Genomic DNA, 19,340 nt, shown 5'->3' with positions numbered 1-19,340 from the left:
CACCCTGCAGTGCAAATAGTGCTATATTCTCTATTGTTTATTGCATTTTTCTTATTTAGTAAGAAAACAGTCTGGTAAAAAAAAAACATTTACATACATTTAAGAAATGGGCTGCTGATTGTTGCGGTTTCATTATACTGAACTGAATCTTTAAGAATGTGTAGCCTCATATATATCAATCTCACACATGCAGTAGCCTACAAACACCTACACACAAATATGTGAAGTACATGAGAATCCCTACATTATCTGAAGGCTGTGTGGGCAACCCAATAAAACAGAAAAGGCTTACAATGGCCTCACTCACACAGATGCCACGGCTCTCATTCATTATTCAGCAATATACCTGACTGCTGTTGGTTCTGGACAGACAGTGCATAGTGGTTTCAAATAACAAACCTTTATGAGTAAGAAGGGTTTTTGGGTCTAATGTAATATCATTTTATAGCTCTGATAATGCAGAATGACAAAATGAAGGATTCTGAAAGCTTTGATTATTTATTCATGAAAGACACCGGTTTCCTTCAGTATGTGTAAATCTAAGAGAGAATGCCAGCAAGGCAACTCCAGTTACAGTTCGACACGGAACCAAGAACAGTAGTGCGACTCCTTTAAGAAGCCGCTTTAATAAACAATGAACATCTCATATTGACAGCATGACATCACCGCTGTTTTTCCCAGACAGAGGCAACATGCACGGAGGATGCTGGGACCATATTGTCCGAGGAGGAGGATGCACCATCCGCCAAATGCTCTAATAGCGATACACTCATTCAAACGTGAAGCGTTAGAGATGCGGCGTCGTTGAACGGTTTGATATTTCCAGCGTAGACCATTTATAAATGTGTGTCGCTGTGTGTTAAATAGGATTTGGCAGTGCATATCCTGTATAGCCAAACGTACAGTGACTGCAAACACAAAATGGGCTGGATGTGCATTTTTGGAGTGGAGTGAACCCGTTTTATCGGCTACAATTGGGGTGAGTACAGAATTTAATTTACTTGATCAGACCGAGAAACGGGGCCCGTTGGTTTTCCAACAATGGATGCTATAAGAGCATATCTGTACATTATTATTTTTAACATTCCTTAACAGGAATGATTTACTGTTTTGATCATAGGCTAACTGAATTGAATTGGTTGACTGAATTGACGTCGAGTCATCTTAATAGGCTACATTAACAGCGAGCAATTTCATAAATCTTCATGCATCTTCTAATGTATGAGAAAATAAACCTGACTGCGATGGTGCATTTTCTATGAAACAGATATGTAACTTAAACCGGAAAGCGAAAATGTATAGTCTGCCAGCGCCAGGTAGCCTAAATGTGATGGGAAGAGTTGGGAACCGAAAACCGGTTCTTATTCGGAACCGGTTTCATTTATTCAATACCAGAACTGAGTCATTTTCATCAATGCCGGTTCTGTTAACGGTTCTTCAGTAACGTCACTAAATTATTTGATCATTTATTATTCTACCGCTAATGCGAACAGAAATTAAATAGCCTACTCCGACAGGTTCCAGGATTACTAGCGTTCGCTATGTTTACCGAATCTATAGCGCGACCAACGTAGTCCGAGAACGACTCTTATGAGCCGGTTCTTTTTAGTGAACTATTCAGTACCACCAGCGTAGTCCAACTCCCGAACAAATGACTCTTATGAGCTGGTTCTTTTTAGTGAATTGGAATCAATCTAGTCCGATTCCTGAACAATTGACTCGGTTCATTTTTAATGAATCAAAAGCAATTTTGAATCATTGGTCGGCTTCTTAAATGATTTTTTTTTTTTTTATAGGTAGCCCGTTTTTGAAGGTTGCAACGTAGATTGTCATTTGGCCTAGCACAGTTAACTCATCGTTAATTACGCAAAGAACTACGAAAACTAGCCTATTACGTTTTATGCTATATAGCCTATTTGTGAATTTATAATGACTATAAATAGGTAGGCTACTAGCCTGGAAGTATTTGTAATTTTTATTTATTTATTTATTTTTATTTTTTTGTGAATGCAAAGTTGATGCAATAAAAAAAGTTTTTTTTGTTTGTTTTTTTTTAATCGTTTTTTAACCGCCTGATGATCGCAACAGAAAGCCTCAGGTGAACGCGATTTCGCTAGCGTCAATTTGGCCACTGGTGAAAAATTCGCGCTCTGACTAAAGCCCTGTTCACACCGAGAACGATAACTATAAAGATAACGATATTAGCGTCCACACCAGCGAACATCGTCTATTCTAAGGGCACGCTCATCTGCCTTCTTAAATTCTCTAGCTTGTAGCATGATTGATTCTGATTGGCTGTCAATGTTTTTTTATAGAGATTTTGAATTTGTTATTCATTTCCTGTTAGCCTATGTTTTGGGATTTTTTTTTCTTTTTTTTCACACAGATGGTTTAAATCTAAACCCACCTTTATTCAGTGGTGTAATGAGGTAAACCTCTTATAAAAATCTTTAAAATTTGTTCTAAGAACAAAGAAAGCCCATAAGTTGAATTCTCTCGTGTATAGCCTAATTAAATTTAAAAGCCAATTTTGTTATATTTTATTTTTGAAGAGTCGGCAATACATTTCTTTTCTTTGTATTTTTCTTTCTGGTTTAGTTTGGTTTATTTTGATGCTTTATTTTTTTTTATTCTGTTTTTGGTTATGCTCAAACAAGGCTGAATGTTGGAATGTGATTTTGTACCTTGTTTGATTGTAAAGTTGATGCAATAAAAAAAAGTTTTTTTTTTTTTTTAATCGTTCATCAGCTGGAAAAAATCGTTCTGAAAGTGATTCCAACGATATAGTTGCCTTTATCGTTAGGCTGTGGTGTGGACTCCGCTATTCTTTAATATTGAGAACGATTTTTAGATCTAGCCTATATCTTTACCGTTCGTTATAGTCATTGGTGTGGCCTTAACTTGTAATCTAACTTTTGATTATTGAAACGTTTGCAAACAACTGAAACGTTGGCTACGTCAGAATAGTTTGTTACCAACACATACATTTTCTGGGAGGTTCTAACATTAATAATCCCCAGTGAATCGCGTCCTGTCTTTAATACCATACAGCATGATAGACGTACGAAATCCTAAGTGACGCAATGGTACGCCTGGGCTATTTTGTGAAACTGTTTCGACTGAAACCCCATTTAGAGGGTGTTGTATCAGCTTTAATATTAAAAAATGGTTAAAAAAATCTTCCTCTGCCTTCTTTTGAAAGGCTTGGTTCGAGGACTGGACTCGTCTCGTCTGGTTTCATTCACTGGCATTGGATGGGAAGGGCTACGGATGGACGTTAAATAAAGGCTTAGGCTAAATATTTTCGGTTGAGCTCTCCAAAACAAATTCCACTGCGCCGACTGACACCCGTTCTCTCTGTCCGCGCGCCCGGCGGGATGCGGCTGCGCGTCGAGGAGCTCTCCAAGCTGTTGTGGTGCTGACGCGGCTCTGAGCGAACGCGACGCGAGGATGGCTGCGGGGAAGTTGCTGCTCTACGCCGGTCTGTCTCTGTCTCTCTGCGCGCTCGGGATGCTGGCCGTGGCTATCTGCTCCGACCATTGGTACGAGACGGACGCCCGGAGGTACCGAGAGCGGTGCCGAAGTTTCTCCAGCCGCCGGAAGGACCCGGGCTTTATTTACATCCCCAACAATAGCCTCCCTCTGCGGGCGAGCCGCTCGCGCCTGGACCGCTGGGAGGAAAAGCTGCTGCTGGCACGGAACAGACGGCAGCTGTTCGCCATGAGCGCCGCCGATGAGTGCAGCAGGCAGTATAACTCCACCAACATGGGGCTGTGGAGCAAATGCCATCGGCTTGGATTTGATCAAGATATCGAGGACTTCATTCGAAAAGGTAGGACAGTGATGTGTTGTGTCTATCAGTGTGCAATGCAGATGATGCTTTCATGTCAGAAGAGTATTCCTCAAAACATCTGGTTTAGGGTGATTCTGAACTTTAAGCTTTTAATTAATTCAGCCCAAACCACTATTTAATCTATCTTAGTCATGTTATCTATTTATTTATAAACTGTAAATAGAGATAGGCTAAACCAATACTTCATTTCACCAATATTTTTTCAGAGACATTCACAATTGTTTCAGATATCGGTTTCCATAGCCAACCGATAATTATTTAATTTAACATTTTATGTAACAGTCATTCATAATTGAGTTGTTAACAACAACATTTAATGGCACAACAACAATACATTTATTTATTTATTTTATTATTAACTTGTTAAATATTTGCCTCTTAGCTTGATCTCTGTCCTCTGTAACTTTGTCCCTTCACGTAAATATTTGTGCAACTGTGATATGTGCAAAAGAGCAAATACCCTTGGACTGTTTTTGATTTCTTAATTCTATTGGACGAAAATCATATGGGGTAATACTCCTCTGTTTGTTTATGAAGGGTGCATAAACTGATGCCTTAAGCTCTATGCCTATTATTATATTGGCTAATATATTCATAATGTATTCACTAAAGTCTAAAAATACTTATTATTATTTCTTTAAAAGCACAAACAAAACATTTAAATATATATTTTTTTTAAATTGGTCTTTCCTTTGAAGAAATCTTCAAAGAAAGCGTGTCCCATTTCTGTTACGTAAAACTGTTGTTTATTAATTATCGTTTGACCCGAAGAACATTATTATTATTATTATTATGATTATTATATTGGTTAATATATTCATTATGTTTTCCACTAAAGTCTAAAAATACATATTATTATTATTTCTTTAAAAGCACAAACAACACATTTAAAATTGGTTTTGTTTATCGGTTAATGGTCACTTATGATAAATTATCAGCTGATCCCTATTTTTTCAAACAATTTTGAGATAAAATGTTTAACTGAATATTCAGCATTAAAAATGCAACAGCAGCAATGGTGTCATTGTAATATTTGCATACTTAATTGTGTTTGGTCTTGTCATTCTCGCATCTTTTTAACCATCGATAGCCAACAAATATACTGGCAGCCTGAAAGTCTGAAATCTTAGCACTATTCTTTTGCTACCCTTCAAGCACTTGTATTACCTTCAGGAACAGCAAATCTAGTGCAATATTGAACCACTGAAACATTTTCATGCATAAACTCCAGACATACACAAACTAACGTCAATCTTCACAACTGGAGGCCTGCGATAGACATTACAGCCCTATTCATGTGCACTGACAATAACTTAATGGACAATAAATAAAATGGCAAGTTCAACACTCATGTGTTAGCAGGAGTGATGAATCCACTGCATATAAAGGTGCGAAGCCCTATGGCTAGTCTCACACTCTGGGCCTTATTATTTTCCACCAAACTAGGTTAATTTACTCCTCACTGGTTAGAGGCATATGCGATGAATATATTAATAGCTACACACACACAAGGATGTCTATAAATAGTTCCTGAGCCCCAAACTGTGCTAGCCCACCGAAGGCTGTGTTTCAGTCAAGGTACACCAAAACAATTGGCCCAGAGTTGCTGAGACTCGCACACTCTCCGGTTACACGTAGAACCTCTTGTCTGCAAATGTGTGCATGTTCTGGCAAAGCAGCAGCACAAAATGCCCTCTGAAATAAAAACAAGCTTATTTGAATCATGCCACCTCCTCTGGTACCTGTGCCTAATGTGTATGCGATTACGTAAGAGGGATTTTGTGGTGAAGAGGCGCCCCTGTAGTGCTGTGTGTTACATGAATGTGTGCAGTAGCAGCCGAATGTGTGTTGCACCATCAGCAAAAGCTCCTTTAACTCTCTGGGGCACCTGCCAGCCACATACTGCGTGCTGATTTGGGATGGAGGTTGCATTGATAGAATAATGCAGTGTTATTCTACACCATCTCTGCCATTCACCTTGGGCGAGGGGTGATGATGCAAGTCGCATTTTGCCTGTGTGTTTGAGATATAATGAAACGTAAAGAACAATTAGTCATTAGCCAACCTGTACTGCTCAGATAAACAGCTGTTTCTTTATCTGCGCATGCTTTGTTTGGTAAATATTAGTCAATAGCCATGTGTCTTTATAAGTAAATGTGTGAATCCTACCATTACATATCTTTTTTATGATTATTCATATCATTATCTGGGTTGCAAGCACATCGTTTTATGAAATGTGCTGACTGTGCTTATAATGTACCCATCTCTCAGAGGAAGCTTAGTCTCTGTCTCTTCCCAGGATCCTCTCTTGGGAAAGAGAGAGGGAGGAATAGAATGATGTATGAGAGAGCAAAACAGTCGTGCACAGATAAGGGGTCAAAACTTAAGGGCTTAAAGATGGGAAAAGTCACTCATTGGAAATTAAACGTGCTCCATTTAATCTCACTATTCTATCTTTTGGAATTTAAATTAAAATACTTTCTTTGACTACAGCTTAATGAGCAATGATAACTGCGAGTAAGCCATTTGAAGGATGATTTCACAGAGTTAATTTTGTAAAAAAAAAAAAAAAAAAAAACCTTAATAACAGAGACAAATGAAAATATGACAAAAAAAATAATTTAATATATTTAAAAACACCTGAAATGCAAGTCAAATTGTGAATCTTTCCATAACAATGCACTAAAACGTACAACTAATTAATGTTAAAAAACAGTTTTCACACATATTGATGATTTTTTTTTTTTTATTAATACAGCAAATACTTGAATACTTGGTCAACTAAAATATTATTTTTGTTCATTTAAATTTAAAATTTGTTGTAAAAAATACATTAGTTTAAATAGCGTATAAAATGTTTAAATATTTTGTTTACTTTACATTTTCATCACCTAAAATGTCATTTCTGACAACTGACATTAGATCAGATTGCATAAAAGTGATGAAAATAAATGGATATGACATGCAAATTTAAAGATATTTTCTTCAATAGACAAACCAAAAACCAAAAATTGTGTAAAAAAAAAAAAAAAAAAAAGACTAGCATTCCTATTCTCACAGCAGTTCAATAACAGTTGCTCAGCTGTTGCAAGACCTTCGGAAATGTGCGATTTGTGTCATTTGGTGTCAAAATGACTTCAACTTTACCAGTTGATTACCACTATACTAGTATATTCCTTTAGTGATATCATTCTTAAAGGTTCCACAATATAGCAACACATTGCAGCACAGAGGAAATGATTTATGTTAGTAGTTTGCAGAAAGACAAATATCTGCGCAACGAAAGGGGCAACCAGAAATAGGAAATGATGCGAAAGATGGCGGCATCTGGAGTTTGTGGAAAATTGAGAAAGTCTATCTCAGTGAGAGTGTGAGAGGAGGGTGAGATCATGCAGAAACAGCCAACCCATCTCATTGTCCACCATCTGTCCCTGCCTCCCAGCGGGACACCCATCAGGGATGATGAAGACATTTTAGACCTAGAGCACAATAAAAGGGACGAGAGAGATACTCAACCTCCCACCATTAAAACAGGGAAACCTAATGTTAGGAGGTTACCGTGGCCTTGGGGATGCGAGGGAGATAAAGAGGGCAAATACAAATGGACATTGAGAGAAACCACAACATGTATGCAGTTTACATCAAGGACAGATTTCAGTGTGACCTCTGGATCTCCATTCGCATATTCACAATGTTATTTGGACGTTAAATCTCAACTTATTACAAGAAGGGCCCTCCAAATCCATTCTCGGTGAGTGAAGACAAGGATTGGATTGTACTTGAGATCTCAAAGGATGTAGCTTCCTTGTTTTCAGTGTTTAAATTGGATGCCATGGGAGGAAGAAGCCACACCTTCATGGTTCAAAAAGTAAGCCGCTCTGGGACTCGGGCGCTGGCACTAATCAAATACACAGGTGTTGAGGTGGGATGCTGGGTACATCTCTTGGGAACAAGGAATAGACTGTGCAGTAGAGGTTTTATTGCTTTGAATTTCCTTTTACAATGATTTTATTCCAAGGCATATTATATCACAGAAATTGGGTGTGACTTTCAATAAAGTGTAGAGAAAGGGAAAAGCGTTCTGTAATTTTCAAGGCCAGGAGGCATTTAAGATCCTTGGAGGAACGATGCCGAAATAAATGAGGTATCCAATAACCTCCCTTTTCATTTTCTGTAACGCCTTTCATTTCCAACAAATATCCATATAGCGAAATGTGACTTGACAGAGTGCCTGGACTCAGCCCACGACCAGAAGATTATGATTTGGCCTCAGTGTGTGTAAAGCACCCTCATTAGTGCAGGAAGAATATTTCTCGCTTAGTTCGAATAAGACGTCCAATTGTGCATTTAAGAATATGACAGACTTGAAATTAGCGCCCTGCTTGATAACAGCTTGAGTTATATCACTTTTCCCCTCCTGTTGGAAATTATGATAATATGATCATTGGCTACCATGTCGGAAGATATCGACATTTTCATCACACCATGAAAGCTCTCCGGCTGGGGAGGTCACGTTGTTCTTCAATGCATTTAACATGCGCTTTTCCCTGTTTTTTTTATTTTTCTGATGATTTGTGTGGAGCGTGTGCTCTAATCTGAGCCATTTTGGGTTTAATTTCTGGTCTTTCTTTGGAGTAAATAGTGCAACTTTTCAAGGCTATTCAAGGCTATTTTTAAAAAAACATTTTAACATTCCAAAATGCAAAATTCTGGGTAATGTACTGTGAAATCACACATCTAGATTGATTGATATATGTTATGACGGCAGCAAAATTATTAACTTCTTGAAATAACATCAGAAAAATGGGAACATTAAGGACTTGATGGAGGTCAGTGGCATCAAGAAAGTAATTTAAGTTTCAACGTAATATTTAATATGGTTTTTTTTATAGGTATATGCAAAGATAACTATAAGCTGAAGGATGATTCCAAGGAGCAATTAATTTTATATGTATATATATACAGTATATATATATATATATATATATATATATATAAAAGTTGATGAGGGTTTTTAACATTTTTTGTCAGTGATTAAGATGAGACAAAAAGTGCACATCATGACAATCGTTTAACAATTTTAATTAACACAAAATGTTGCCGAAAATGAGCCAGAAATTAGATCCTATTTTAGTCAAAAATATCTTATATAAAATATAAAAGTGTGCACTTTTACAGCATTATTACTCTTTTGGTAACCCTTTAGATTAGAGAACATATTCACTATTAATTAAGAGTTTTCCCTTAATAAACTCCTAATTTTCTGCTTATTGATAGTAAGCAAGGTAGTTGTTGTAGCAGTTAGGTTTAGGTGTTGGGTAGGGATCTAGAATATATTCATGCAGAATAATGCATTAATATGTGTGTTATAAATACTAATAAACAGCCAACATGCTAGTAATATGCATGCCAATAAGCAACTACTTATAATGCACATTATTAATGCACATTCCTGGTTATTCCTTATTATGCACAATTCATTGGTGCTCAATATTCTATATGAAATAACTTTTCTCTTTAGGTTGCCAAACCCTCTCGTTTCCCATCCAAAGATCTGACACCATTATAGTATTTAACGGCCACTTTTTACAATCAACTCAATTGCAGATGAAAAAGTTCAGTTGACCCGAAAATGTCACGTTATGAAAATAAAAAGAGTTGCGTATGTCATTTCAGCCTGACTTAAAAACAATTCCTTGATAAATCTGTAATTTCAGAACCATGCCTGGAAATCGCTCTTAAAATAAGCCACTGGAATACTTCTTCCTAATTAAAACGTATAATTATTTTCCTGTCACACTGCTGTAGGCCTGCTATAATTTGTCCCTGAATGCTAGAAAGCACAAGCACTGCTTATAATATTCAGCTGACAGCCGTCTGTGTTTCTGCAGGACTGTTAAATGTCGGCGTTTCACGTGGCACGGCGCCGCAGAATTGAAATCGGAGAATGTTGCGTGACCCAGAGTCATTGTGAGCCTCGTTGTTTGTCTTTCTGTTTTCCCTGATGAAACCTGGCACAGGTCTCCGCTCGCAATCAGCCCTGCGAGGTGAACAAAGCAGAGGCGTGGGGGTTGCCGTGCAGGGAAGTGGAGGAGGATGGTTGGAGGCAGCTGAAACGCTGAAGAAATACCGGTAGTAATGCTGCACCTGAAAGACAGAGAACAGCTGTGAGAGAACTGCAGTGGAACTGTGGGTAAAACGTCCAGTCAGATGAATGCGGCTGCTTTGTGCAATTACAAGCAGAAGTGGAGGGATAAAGAATAGACGGCGAGGGCTGTTAGTCAAGAGGAAATGACACTCTGTCTTCCCTCGCCCCTCCCCCTTCGCTCGATTCGTCTCCCTCCTTCTCGCAGCCCAATTTATATTCTGGCACGCAGATTAGTCTCCTGAAAATGGAGTGCTGATGATTTCACCACCAAAGGACTGCACATTGCAGTGAAGTGAAGGATAGAATGAGGTAGAAGACCGAGCGGAAAGATTGTGGTTTACTCCCTCCTCATTATTTGGAGTTTCCTTTCATCAAGAACGGCTCAATTTTTCCTAACACTTTTTCCCACTGCTATTTCAACCACAAATCGTGGCATCTCTGTAGCGTTTTGGATTTGCTGTCTGTGGGAAATGTTTTTTTGGAGCAGATCAATCATAGGGAATCTTTGTAAGCTGAGCTATATAAGACAAGTAATGCATTTGAAATGCTGAGACAGACATTGATCCGTTCAGTTGCTCATTAGTTTGGCATTGAATTTGGGAGAGTGTGATAAACACCGGATGATCTTCACTCAATATGAGTGGGTCAATGCCAAAGCCAAAAGCCTCGGTGCATTTTAAGGCTAATCTCATGCATTTGGATATATGATAAAAAGTAAAATGCAAATACAATTTTGCCTATTCGCCTGTTTTCAATGTACCTACCATGGCAATGCAAAATAGCTTACTCGAATATGGTTAACAAAGCTGTGGTAATCCACACCATAACTTCCCAGCAGTAGGGTTGTCAAGATACCTAAATTTCAGCCAATACTAATGAAATTGTATGCTTTTATCGGTTTTCAAGAATAAAGAATCACGCCGGATGAAGAACTGACTGGTCAAAACATTGAGCTGTTTGGTAAATACATTTTTGTAGCTGTATTTTCAGTGTGCGGACACATTTTTTCTTTATTAATTTTTGTTGATGCCCAATTTGGGTTTTTGGAAGTGCAAAACAATTTATAATTTTTTTTCTTCTTCTTTTTTAAATTCTAGTAATTTTAAAACCACAGCAAAACAAATAAGCTATTGAACACACTCCTCTATTAAAATATTTAGATTAAAATATATTTAATGTATAATATTTAATAATATATTTATATTTTACAATATATTTAAATTTAGTATCTATTTATTTAATCTGATATTTTCCAAAAAATATAACACTACATTTTTTTCCAGTTAATTAGTAGAGTAACCATTGAGTAATAAGAAAACAAATTAATTAATAAATAATAGGCAGCTGCAAGTAACACAGATGAATTGAGAATGTGGTTTAAATTTCACAATTAATTACAAAGAAACAAGTAATCTTGTCCAAAAAAAAAAAGAAACTAGAAAAATAAACTGTTAGAAATTATCAACTAGTGCTGTACATTTCTAGAATGACACTAAGCAGTCAGTTAAAGGTTAATTGTGTTTTTTTTTCTAACTTAATATGCAGAAACAACTACAGTATAATTACCATGAGATAATCTCTATGCACACACAATTTATCATCATCATTTTCTTAAGTATTTTGTTATTTACCAGTAAAAATGTCCTTAAAACATCATTAAAACAAGACAAATTTACTTGATAAGCAAAACTATTGAAAATAATAGCATAATAAGACTTGTTTGTTTTCAAAGGATATTTTTCATACCCTGCTGGCAGCACAAACTTCAGTAAATCTTGTTACATTTATGCGCAAAACAAGAAAAAACAACTTGCCAAAAATAAACTGAGCTTAATATCTCATGCAGTTTTAATTCTTCAGTAAATTTATCTTGTTTTAAGGATGTGCACCGCTCAGTCTTAACTTCCTGTTATTGGCTATGAGTCTCAATAGGGTCGATTGAGCGAAAGCTGGAATCCAGACCTGATCTCTGATGTATAAGCTCTCCCTCCTCCTGGTGGACGCCCTTCCTCTTTCTCATCCCCCTTCCTCACATCCTCTCGTTTGATCAATGGTTCATCAGAAGGGCTGGACTTCAGTGGGGTTCAGCTTACGGTGCAATGACACCAATCAGCAATCCATTCAGGCCTGAGAAAGACAAGACGCTTGTTAAAAGCTCTATCGGAGAGAGCGGGCCGATTCTAATGGGAACCACGTCCACCGCAGCTGCCGGCCTGAATGAGAGCTTTCAGGAAGCCGACAAAGCAAGAATCATGGCACACGGAGGAATCGCACAGCTGCTTCTGCCTCTCGGGTCGAACGTGTGAAGGGCGTGCGAGGTTTCTCTGCTCAGGTGTTTTACGCTGTGAGTGACGGACCGAGGCGGTTGTTTGTTTTTCTTTCTCCACTGAAGCCGACAGATAAGGCACAGGCAGAAGGTTGAGTGACGTCATGTGTCAAGATGTGTGGAATAATTCTCTTGCTTCTGTTGTCGTGGCAACGTGAAGACACCTGACAAATGCTATACTGCTCTCTGATGCAAGCGTTTGGTTTTTTTTCTCCCTTTCCTTCTTTCTAATTGCTTTGGTATTTGCAGAATGGGCCTGGAGAGAAGAGAGATGTGTATGTGTTTCATTTTCTCACGAAAGGCCAAATATCTTCCTGAATGCATGACTTTGATTGTTGCACTATCAGAAATGGGAAGTCATACCGCCAACTACTGTCCAACATTTCTTACAAGATGATACACACCGCCTACTATGTTTTCACTGTGTGGGTGAATCTCATGAAACCTGTCAAGAACATGTCTGGGTCGTATTAAAAGAAAATGAAGCCTATTTTAGGACCATTATGATATTGTTGCATTATTTTTATGACGATAAAGTAAATTTGTACTGCAAAACTCTTATTACCAAAATGCAAAAAAATCTCATTCTCATTACTAGAATATAGAAAAACACTGAAAAGAAAAAATACTATTTAAACTAATTATATTTTTTATAATTAAGATTTTAACCCTTTTAGAATGAAATATTAGAATTTAATATTAGAATGGGTTCTAAAGGATCATGTGACATTGAAGACTAGAGTAATGGCTGCCAACAAATCAGCTTTGCATCACATTAATACATTACATTTTAAAGTATATTAGTATATAATGCCGTTATTTTAAATTCTATTTTTTTCCACAATATTTCTGTTTTTTTTCCTGTATTTTAATCAAATGAATGCTGTCTTGGTGAGCATAAGAGACTTCTTTAAAAAACATAAAAAAATCTTAATGATACCAAACTTTTGACCAGTAGAGAGAGAGAGAGAGAGTGTGTGTGTGTGTGTGTGTAATGTTTAACATTTATTTATACAAAGCAATATTGGTTTTATTGCATTTAATTCTTATTTAAATAAAAATATTAATATATTACAGTATGTTGCTGTAATGCAATCAATTGATGAATCTATTTTAATAAATCAAATGTAATTTAATATTAGAGTAGACAATCACTGAGAACAACACAAATTAACATGAAATAAAAATGAATGCATTACGGTAATGAGAATCTGTGAAGAGAATGTGTGTAATTGTTATGAAAACCATGTGAAATTACAAAAAAAAACATTAATGTGTCTTCATTTTCTTTATTCAAAATATAGTAATTTTTTTTTTCTGGTTAAATGTGACCATTTTTGACTAATGGACGAATGTTTGATATGTGTGAATAAACTCATGACAAACCAGTAGAAAAAAAAATTGTGTGTGTGTGTGTATATATGAAAGGGATAATCAATAAATATATTTATGCCATGGTCTGTCTGAATACTTGATTCTGATTGGCTGCGCGTCGGGTGGTTCTTCGCCTCCACGTCGTGCATTCAAATCGTTTAATGCACAGCTAGCCGTTGATTATCCCTTACATATATATATATATATGTATATATATATACACACACTCATAACAATATATACTGCATATTTATACAATATAAACTGTACACACACACACATACACACACACATATACATATATATATATATATATATATATATACAGTATATATACATACATACATATACACACACTAGCTAAAGCACAACACACTGCTTAAATAATCAATTGACAGCTGATTACAATCAATAACAATTATCTCTACAGTTCTATGATGTGAAACTGAACGATCTACATTAGCTATTCATCCTCCAACCACGACTGCTTCTTTATTATTGGGTTACCACATGCTCAAAAGGTGTTAAAATGAATTGATGTGGGAAATCGCCCCAGACAAATTAATATGCTGTGTTGACAAAATAGAGCTCAAACCTTTTCCACTCATGTCACTGTTTAAACATTCCTTTATACTTCATTTACTTTCATTTTGACTTTGTAAGCACATTTTCACGCTCTTTCAGCCGCTGCAGCATCTGGTGCTTGATAAATGTATTCATACAACTTTGAGTTTTCTAATTATCAGCTCTTACTTTGAAGTCAACAGGAAATCAAAATTGATCCTATTTACTTTCTTAATACATGTTCCTGCGCTTACAGTGCACAATTCATCAGTTTACGTTATTCCAAAGGAAAAAAAAAAGTCTTTGTAATCGTCAATCAAACTCTAAAAACATTCAGATCAAATCACTGTTAGCCATTGCAATCATAAGAATTCATTTGTTTCCTACTCTAAGTCTGGAATTTGCAACAGACCTTTTAGGTCGACGTCAAAGCATACAAAGAGTCAACAGAGGGCAAGCTCGCCAACAAACCCGTCTTTGCTATGGGTGCATTTAAGCTTTTCTTCTCACTGTCTGAAAAGGCCCGTGTAATCAACACCAGGAAGCTGGATAAGTAAAGCCAGCTTTATATATATATATATATATATATATATATATATATATATATATATATATATATATATATATATATATATATTTTTTTTTTTTAATTAATTAATTATTTTTTTATTTAAAGTTTAGAAGTTATATTAACAAACACAAATGCAAAAAACAGTAGCCAACGTAGGATAACAAAATACACATACAGTGCCCTCCAAAAGTATTGGAACAGTGAAGACAAAATTGTTCTGTTGGCTGTGGAGTCAAGACATTTGCAAATATGATGAAAAGATGAATATGAGACAAAGCTACAGAATGTCACATTTTATTATTAGACGTTTCAACACATACATGTTTTGCCAAATAAAAGAACAGCACTTTTAGAGTTCATCCCACTCATTGATGTGAGCATAAGTATTGGGACAGTTGAACATAAGGCAGATATAAAAGATTAAAAGCTATTATTTAGTTGAAGATCCCTTGCGCACAATCACAGCAGTGAGTCTGTGACCCATAGACATCACCAGACTCTTGGTCTCATCCTTTGAAATGCTTTTCCCAGCCTTTAATGCAGCCAATTCCAGTTATTGCTTGTTTGGGGAGTTTCTGCCTTTACTCTCCTCTTCGGCTGGTGAAATTCATGTTCAATTGGATTTAAATCTGGAGATTGAACTGGCAGGGTGTTTTGGGTCATTGTCTTGATGCAATATGAAGCACTTCCCAATGAATCTGGTGCCATTTTCTTGAATATTGGTAGGCAAGATGGTTTTGTACCCTTCCAAATTCATTCTGCTACTGTCATCATACATTAAGTCATCAGTAAAGTTGAGAGGGCCTGTTCCAGAGACAGCCATGCATGCCCATGCCATGACACCACCTCCACCATGCTTTACAGATGAGGCTGTATGCTTGGGATCATTTCAGTTCCCTTTTTTTCTCCACATTTTTGCTTTCCCATCACTTCGATAAAGGTTCATCTTTGTCTCATCGGTCCATAAACACAGTATCAAAACTCTTCTGTCTCACTTTTGTGTTTTTTTTGCAAACTCTAATCTTGCCTTTCTGTTTTTGGAGCTGGTCAGAGGTTTGTATCTTGCTGTGTAGCATCTGTAATTCTGTGTCAAAGTCTCCTGAGGACAGTAGATTGTCAGAGCATCACCCCAGCTTTCTGGAAGTTGTTGGTGATTTTACAGACATGTCTTTTAGGGTTCATTTTCACAGCTTTTATGATTTGTCTGTCATCAACTACTGTTGTTTTCTCAGCCAATCAGGTAGTTGTTGGTTGCTGGTGTCGCTGGTGGTTTCCAAACTCTTGATTTCTCCATGCCCTTTGTTTTTGCTATAGCTCTAACTGACTTCCTCTTTTCTTTTAGCATCCAAATTGCTTGCTTTTCTCTCAAAGTCAGCTCCCTCATCTTCATCCCGGTTTGTGTGTGTCATCATCGAATGCAAGATTCAGAATGCAGAAGTAACGGATATAACTGATACGACACATTCCCTGCTTTTAATATCTGAAGAATTAATGCAACAGGACACAGCTGATCACTTAGAAAGACCTGTGAGGCACCTGTTCCAGTACTTATGCTCACATCAGACAGGGGGATAAACTCTAAAAGTGCTGAACTTCTTCGCTGGTAAAACATCTGTGTTGAATCACCCAATAATAAAATGTGACATTCTGTAGTTTTGTCTCATATTCATCTTTTAATCATATTTGTAAATGTCTTGACTCCACAGCCAACAGAGCAATTTTGTCTTTACTGTTCCAATACTTTTGGAGGGCACTGTATTTACACCCACACAGACAAACAAATATATATATATATATATATATATATATATATACATATACACATAAATGACAATATTAGAGGGGGGAAAAAAAAATAGAGGGGGAGGATTACAGAATACAGAAATTCAATTTCCAAGAGTCTCAAGATAGGTCCTCATGTGGCTTCAAATCTTTTCTGTGAGGAGAGCTCACCAAAACGTAACTGTTTCATTTGGATAATGTAGAGCATCTCATTCAACCATCTCTGAAAACAAGGGGCTTGTGGAAATGTCCAATTGAATAGTATCACTTTCTTGGCTGCAATCATGCCTACCATTAGAGCCTGTTGATGAGTATGGGGAAGAGCATGCATTACATCAGAATAGCCAAAAACAGCCAGACTGTGGTCAGGTTGAATATTAATTTTGTAAGCACTAGAAAACAATTCGAAAATTTTAGACCAGGAAACATACAGAACAGGACAAAACCAAAATAAATGTGCCAGTGTCCCCTCCGCCCTATTGCATCGATCACATTGAGAAGATATAGAGGGAACTATTTTATTTAATCTAGTTTGGGAATAATGAAGACGATGTATAACTTTGAACTGGATTAATTTATCTCTTGATTTTACCGAACAACTCTTTATTCTCAACAAGGCTTCTTCCCAGATCTCATCAGTCACTTCATCATTCAATTCAGTAGACCAGAGTGCTTTAAGGTGCTTAGTGCATACAGATGTTGCAAAAGCATGAACAAAGCCAGATGTCTGGTTTCAGGATGGGAAGATAAAAGATTTTAAGGTTTGTTTATAAACTGTGGAATATTTTTCTTTACGTCATTTCTAATTTGCAAATAAAGGAAGAAGTGAGACTGTGGGAGTGTAAACTTGTTTTAAGTTGTGAAAAAGATGCAAATTCACCCTCTATATAGAGATCTCCTATACAGTATAAACCTTTTTTCTTCCATCTTGAAAAAGTACCATCAGTCTGAGAAGGCTCAAACGAAGGATTACATGATATTGGTGTATTGACTAAAACATTTGGTAATTTATGAAATTTATTAATCTGATTCAAAATCTTCAAAGAATTTCTCAACACAAAATTACTGCTTCCTAATTTACTGATAGATTTACACTCTGTAAAAAGCAAAGCTGGGAGAGAGGACTCTGGCACTGACATAGCCTCTGCATAAAGGTCTCAGATGTCATATCATCCATAATGCCCCTTTGCCAAAAAGTGAGAGCCCTGGCATTTGCTGCCCAATAATAATGCTTAAAAATGGGAAGGCCAAGACCTCCACAATCAGTAGGTTTTTGTATGTGGGATTTTGCTATGCGAGGTGTTTTATAGTTCCATACAAATGAAAGAATAACTGAATCAAGTTGTTTAAAAAAAGTTGCAGGTAAATAAATCAGAAGATTTTGGAAGAGATATAAAAACTTAGGGAGAACAACCATCTTTATCACATTCACACGGCCAATTAGAGATAAAGGAGCAACTTCCAGTTTTCAATGTTTAATTTAACTCTGTTAAACATGTCTAAAAAATTTAATTAAAACAAATATTTAGGGTTCTTTGGAATTTTCAAACCAAGAAAAGTGATCCTTCACTATTTTAAAAGGTGTATTATTCAAAAAGGTATCGCTTAAGTTATTTCTTAGGGGCATAAATTCACTTTTATTCCAATTAATTGAGTATCCTGATAATTTACTAAAAATGTTGATGTAATTTTAAATTTTAGGGACTGAAACAACAGGATCCATAACACACAGTAAAAGATCATCAGCATATAAACTGATCAGACTTTCAGTATTGCCCAGAGAGATACCATGAATATGTGGATGGGTTCTGATTTCTACAGCTAATGGCTCAAGTGCAATGTTAAAAAGAAGAGGTGATAAGGGATCACCCTGTCTACACCCCGTTGCAGTTCAAAAGAGCTGGATCTAATACCATTGGTCAGAACAGATGAAGATGGACGGAAGTAAACAATTTTGATCCAGTTAATAAATCCAAACTGTTTTAGTGCTTCAAACATATATGGCCATTCAATCTGATCGAAGTCTTTTTGGGCATCTAGTGAGATAACAGCAGCAGAATTGTTAGCTAATTGACGATTTGCATATAAAATATTAAGAAGTAGGCGGATGTTACAGAATGAAAACCTTCTTGGAATAAACCCAGTTTGGTCAGGATGCATAATTGTTGAGATGTGTTGTGCTAACCTGGATGCCAATATTTTAGTCAACACTTTTTGATCAAAATTTAGGAGGGCAATGGGTCTATAATTAGCCAGATCAGTCTCAGGTTTCCCTTTTTTCAAAACTACACAGATATTTGCATCAATTAAAGAATCAGGAAGTCTATTCTTCTGGATTGAATCCTGTAGCATTCTCAGCATATAGGGGGCCAGTCTCTTACTGAAAGCTTTAAAAAATTCACAGCCGAACCTGTCCGGGCCTGCAGCTTTTCCAGATGGAAAAGCATGAATTGCCTTTAGTAAATCTTTGATTGAGAGTTTGGTTTTGGAAGACTTAATTTTGAAAAAAAAAAAAAAACCCATCATAATTAGAGTCTGTTTGTTTAACTTTAGAGGTATATAATTCTGAGTGAAATTCCCTGAAACATTCATTTATCTCCTTTGGATTAGTTATTAAACTTCCTGTTTTTGATTTTGAATTGCCTTCTTGGCTTGTTCTCCCCTCAACTTGCAAGCAACCTTCCAGGTTTATCTCCCAACTCAAAATGTTTCTGTTTAAGTT

General features: G+C 36.5%; 1 protein-coding gene across 1 annotated transcript in view; it reads left to right on the top strand.

The window, feature by feature from the left end:
• The first annotated feature begins 705 nt into the window (after positions 1–705).
• tmem178bb (transmembrane protein 178Bb) overlaps positions 706–19,340 on the top strand; it is a 97,264-nt gene continuing 78,629 nt past the window's right edge. Inside the window, exons 1-2 of the mRNA XM_058774247.1 lie at positions 706–979; positions 3,203–3,832. Of these exons, the coding sequence (XP_058630230.1) occupies positions 3,451–3,832 (382 nt within the window). The 5' untranslated portion in view covers positions 706–979; positions 3,203–3,450. The remainder of the gene's footprint in view (positions 980–3,202; positions 3,833–19,340) is intronic.

The sequence above is a fragment of the Onychostoma macrolepis genome, chromosome 04 (assembly GCF_012432095.1).
Source record: "Onychostoma macrolepis isolate SWU-2019 chromosome 04, ASM1243209v1, whole genome shotgun sequence".
Taxonomy (NCBI): domain Eukaryota; kingdom Metazoa; phylum Chordata; class Actinopteri; order Cypriniformes; family Cyprinidae; genus Onychostoma; species Onychostoma macrolepis.
The sequence above is the reverse complement of the archived record's forward strand: the minus strand, read 5'-3'. Positions and strand labels throughout refer to the sequence as shown.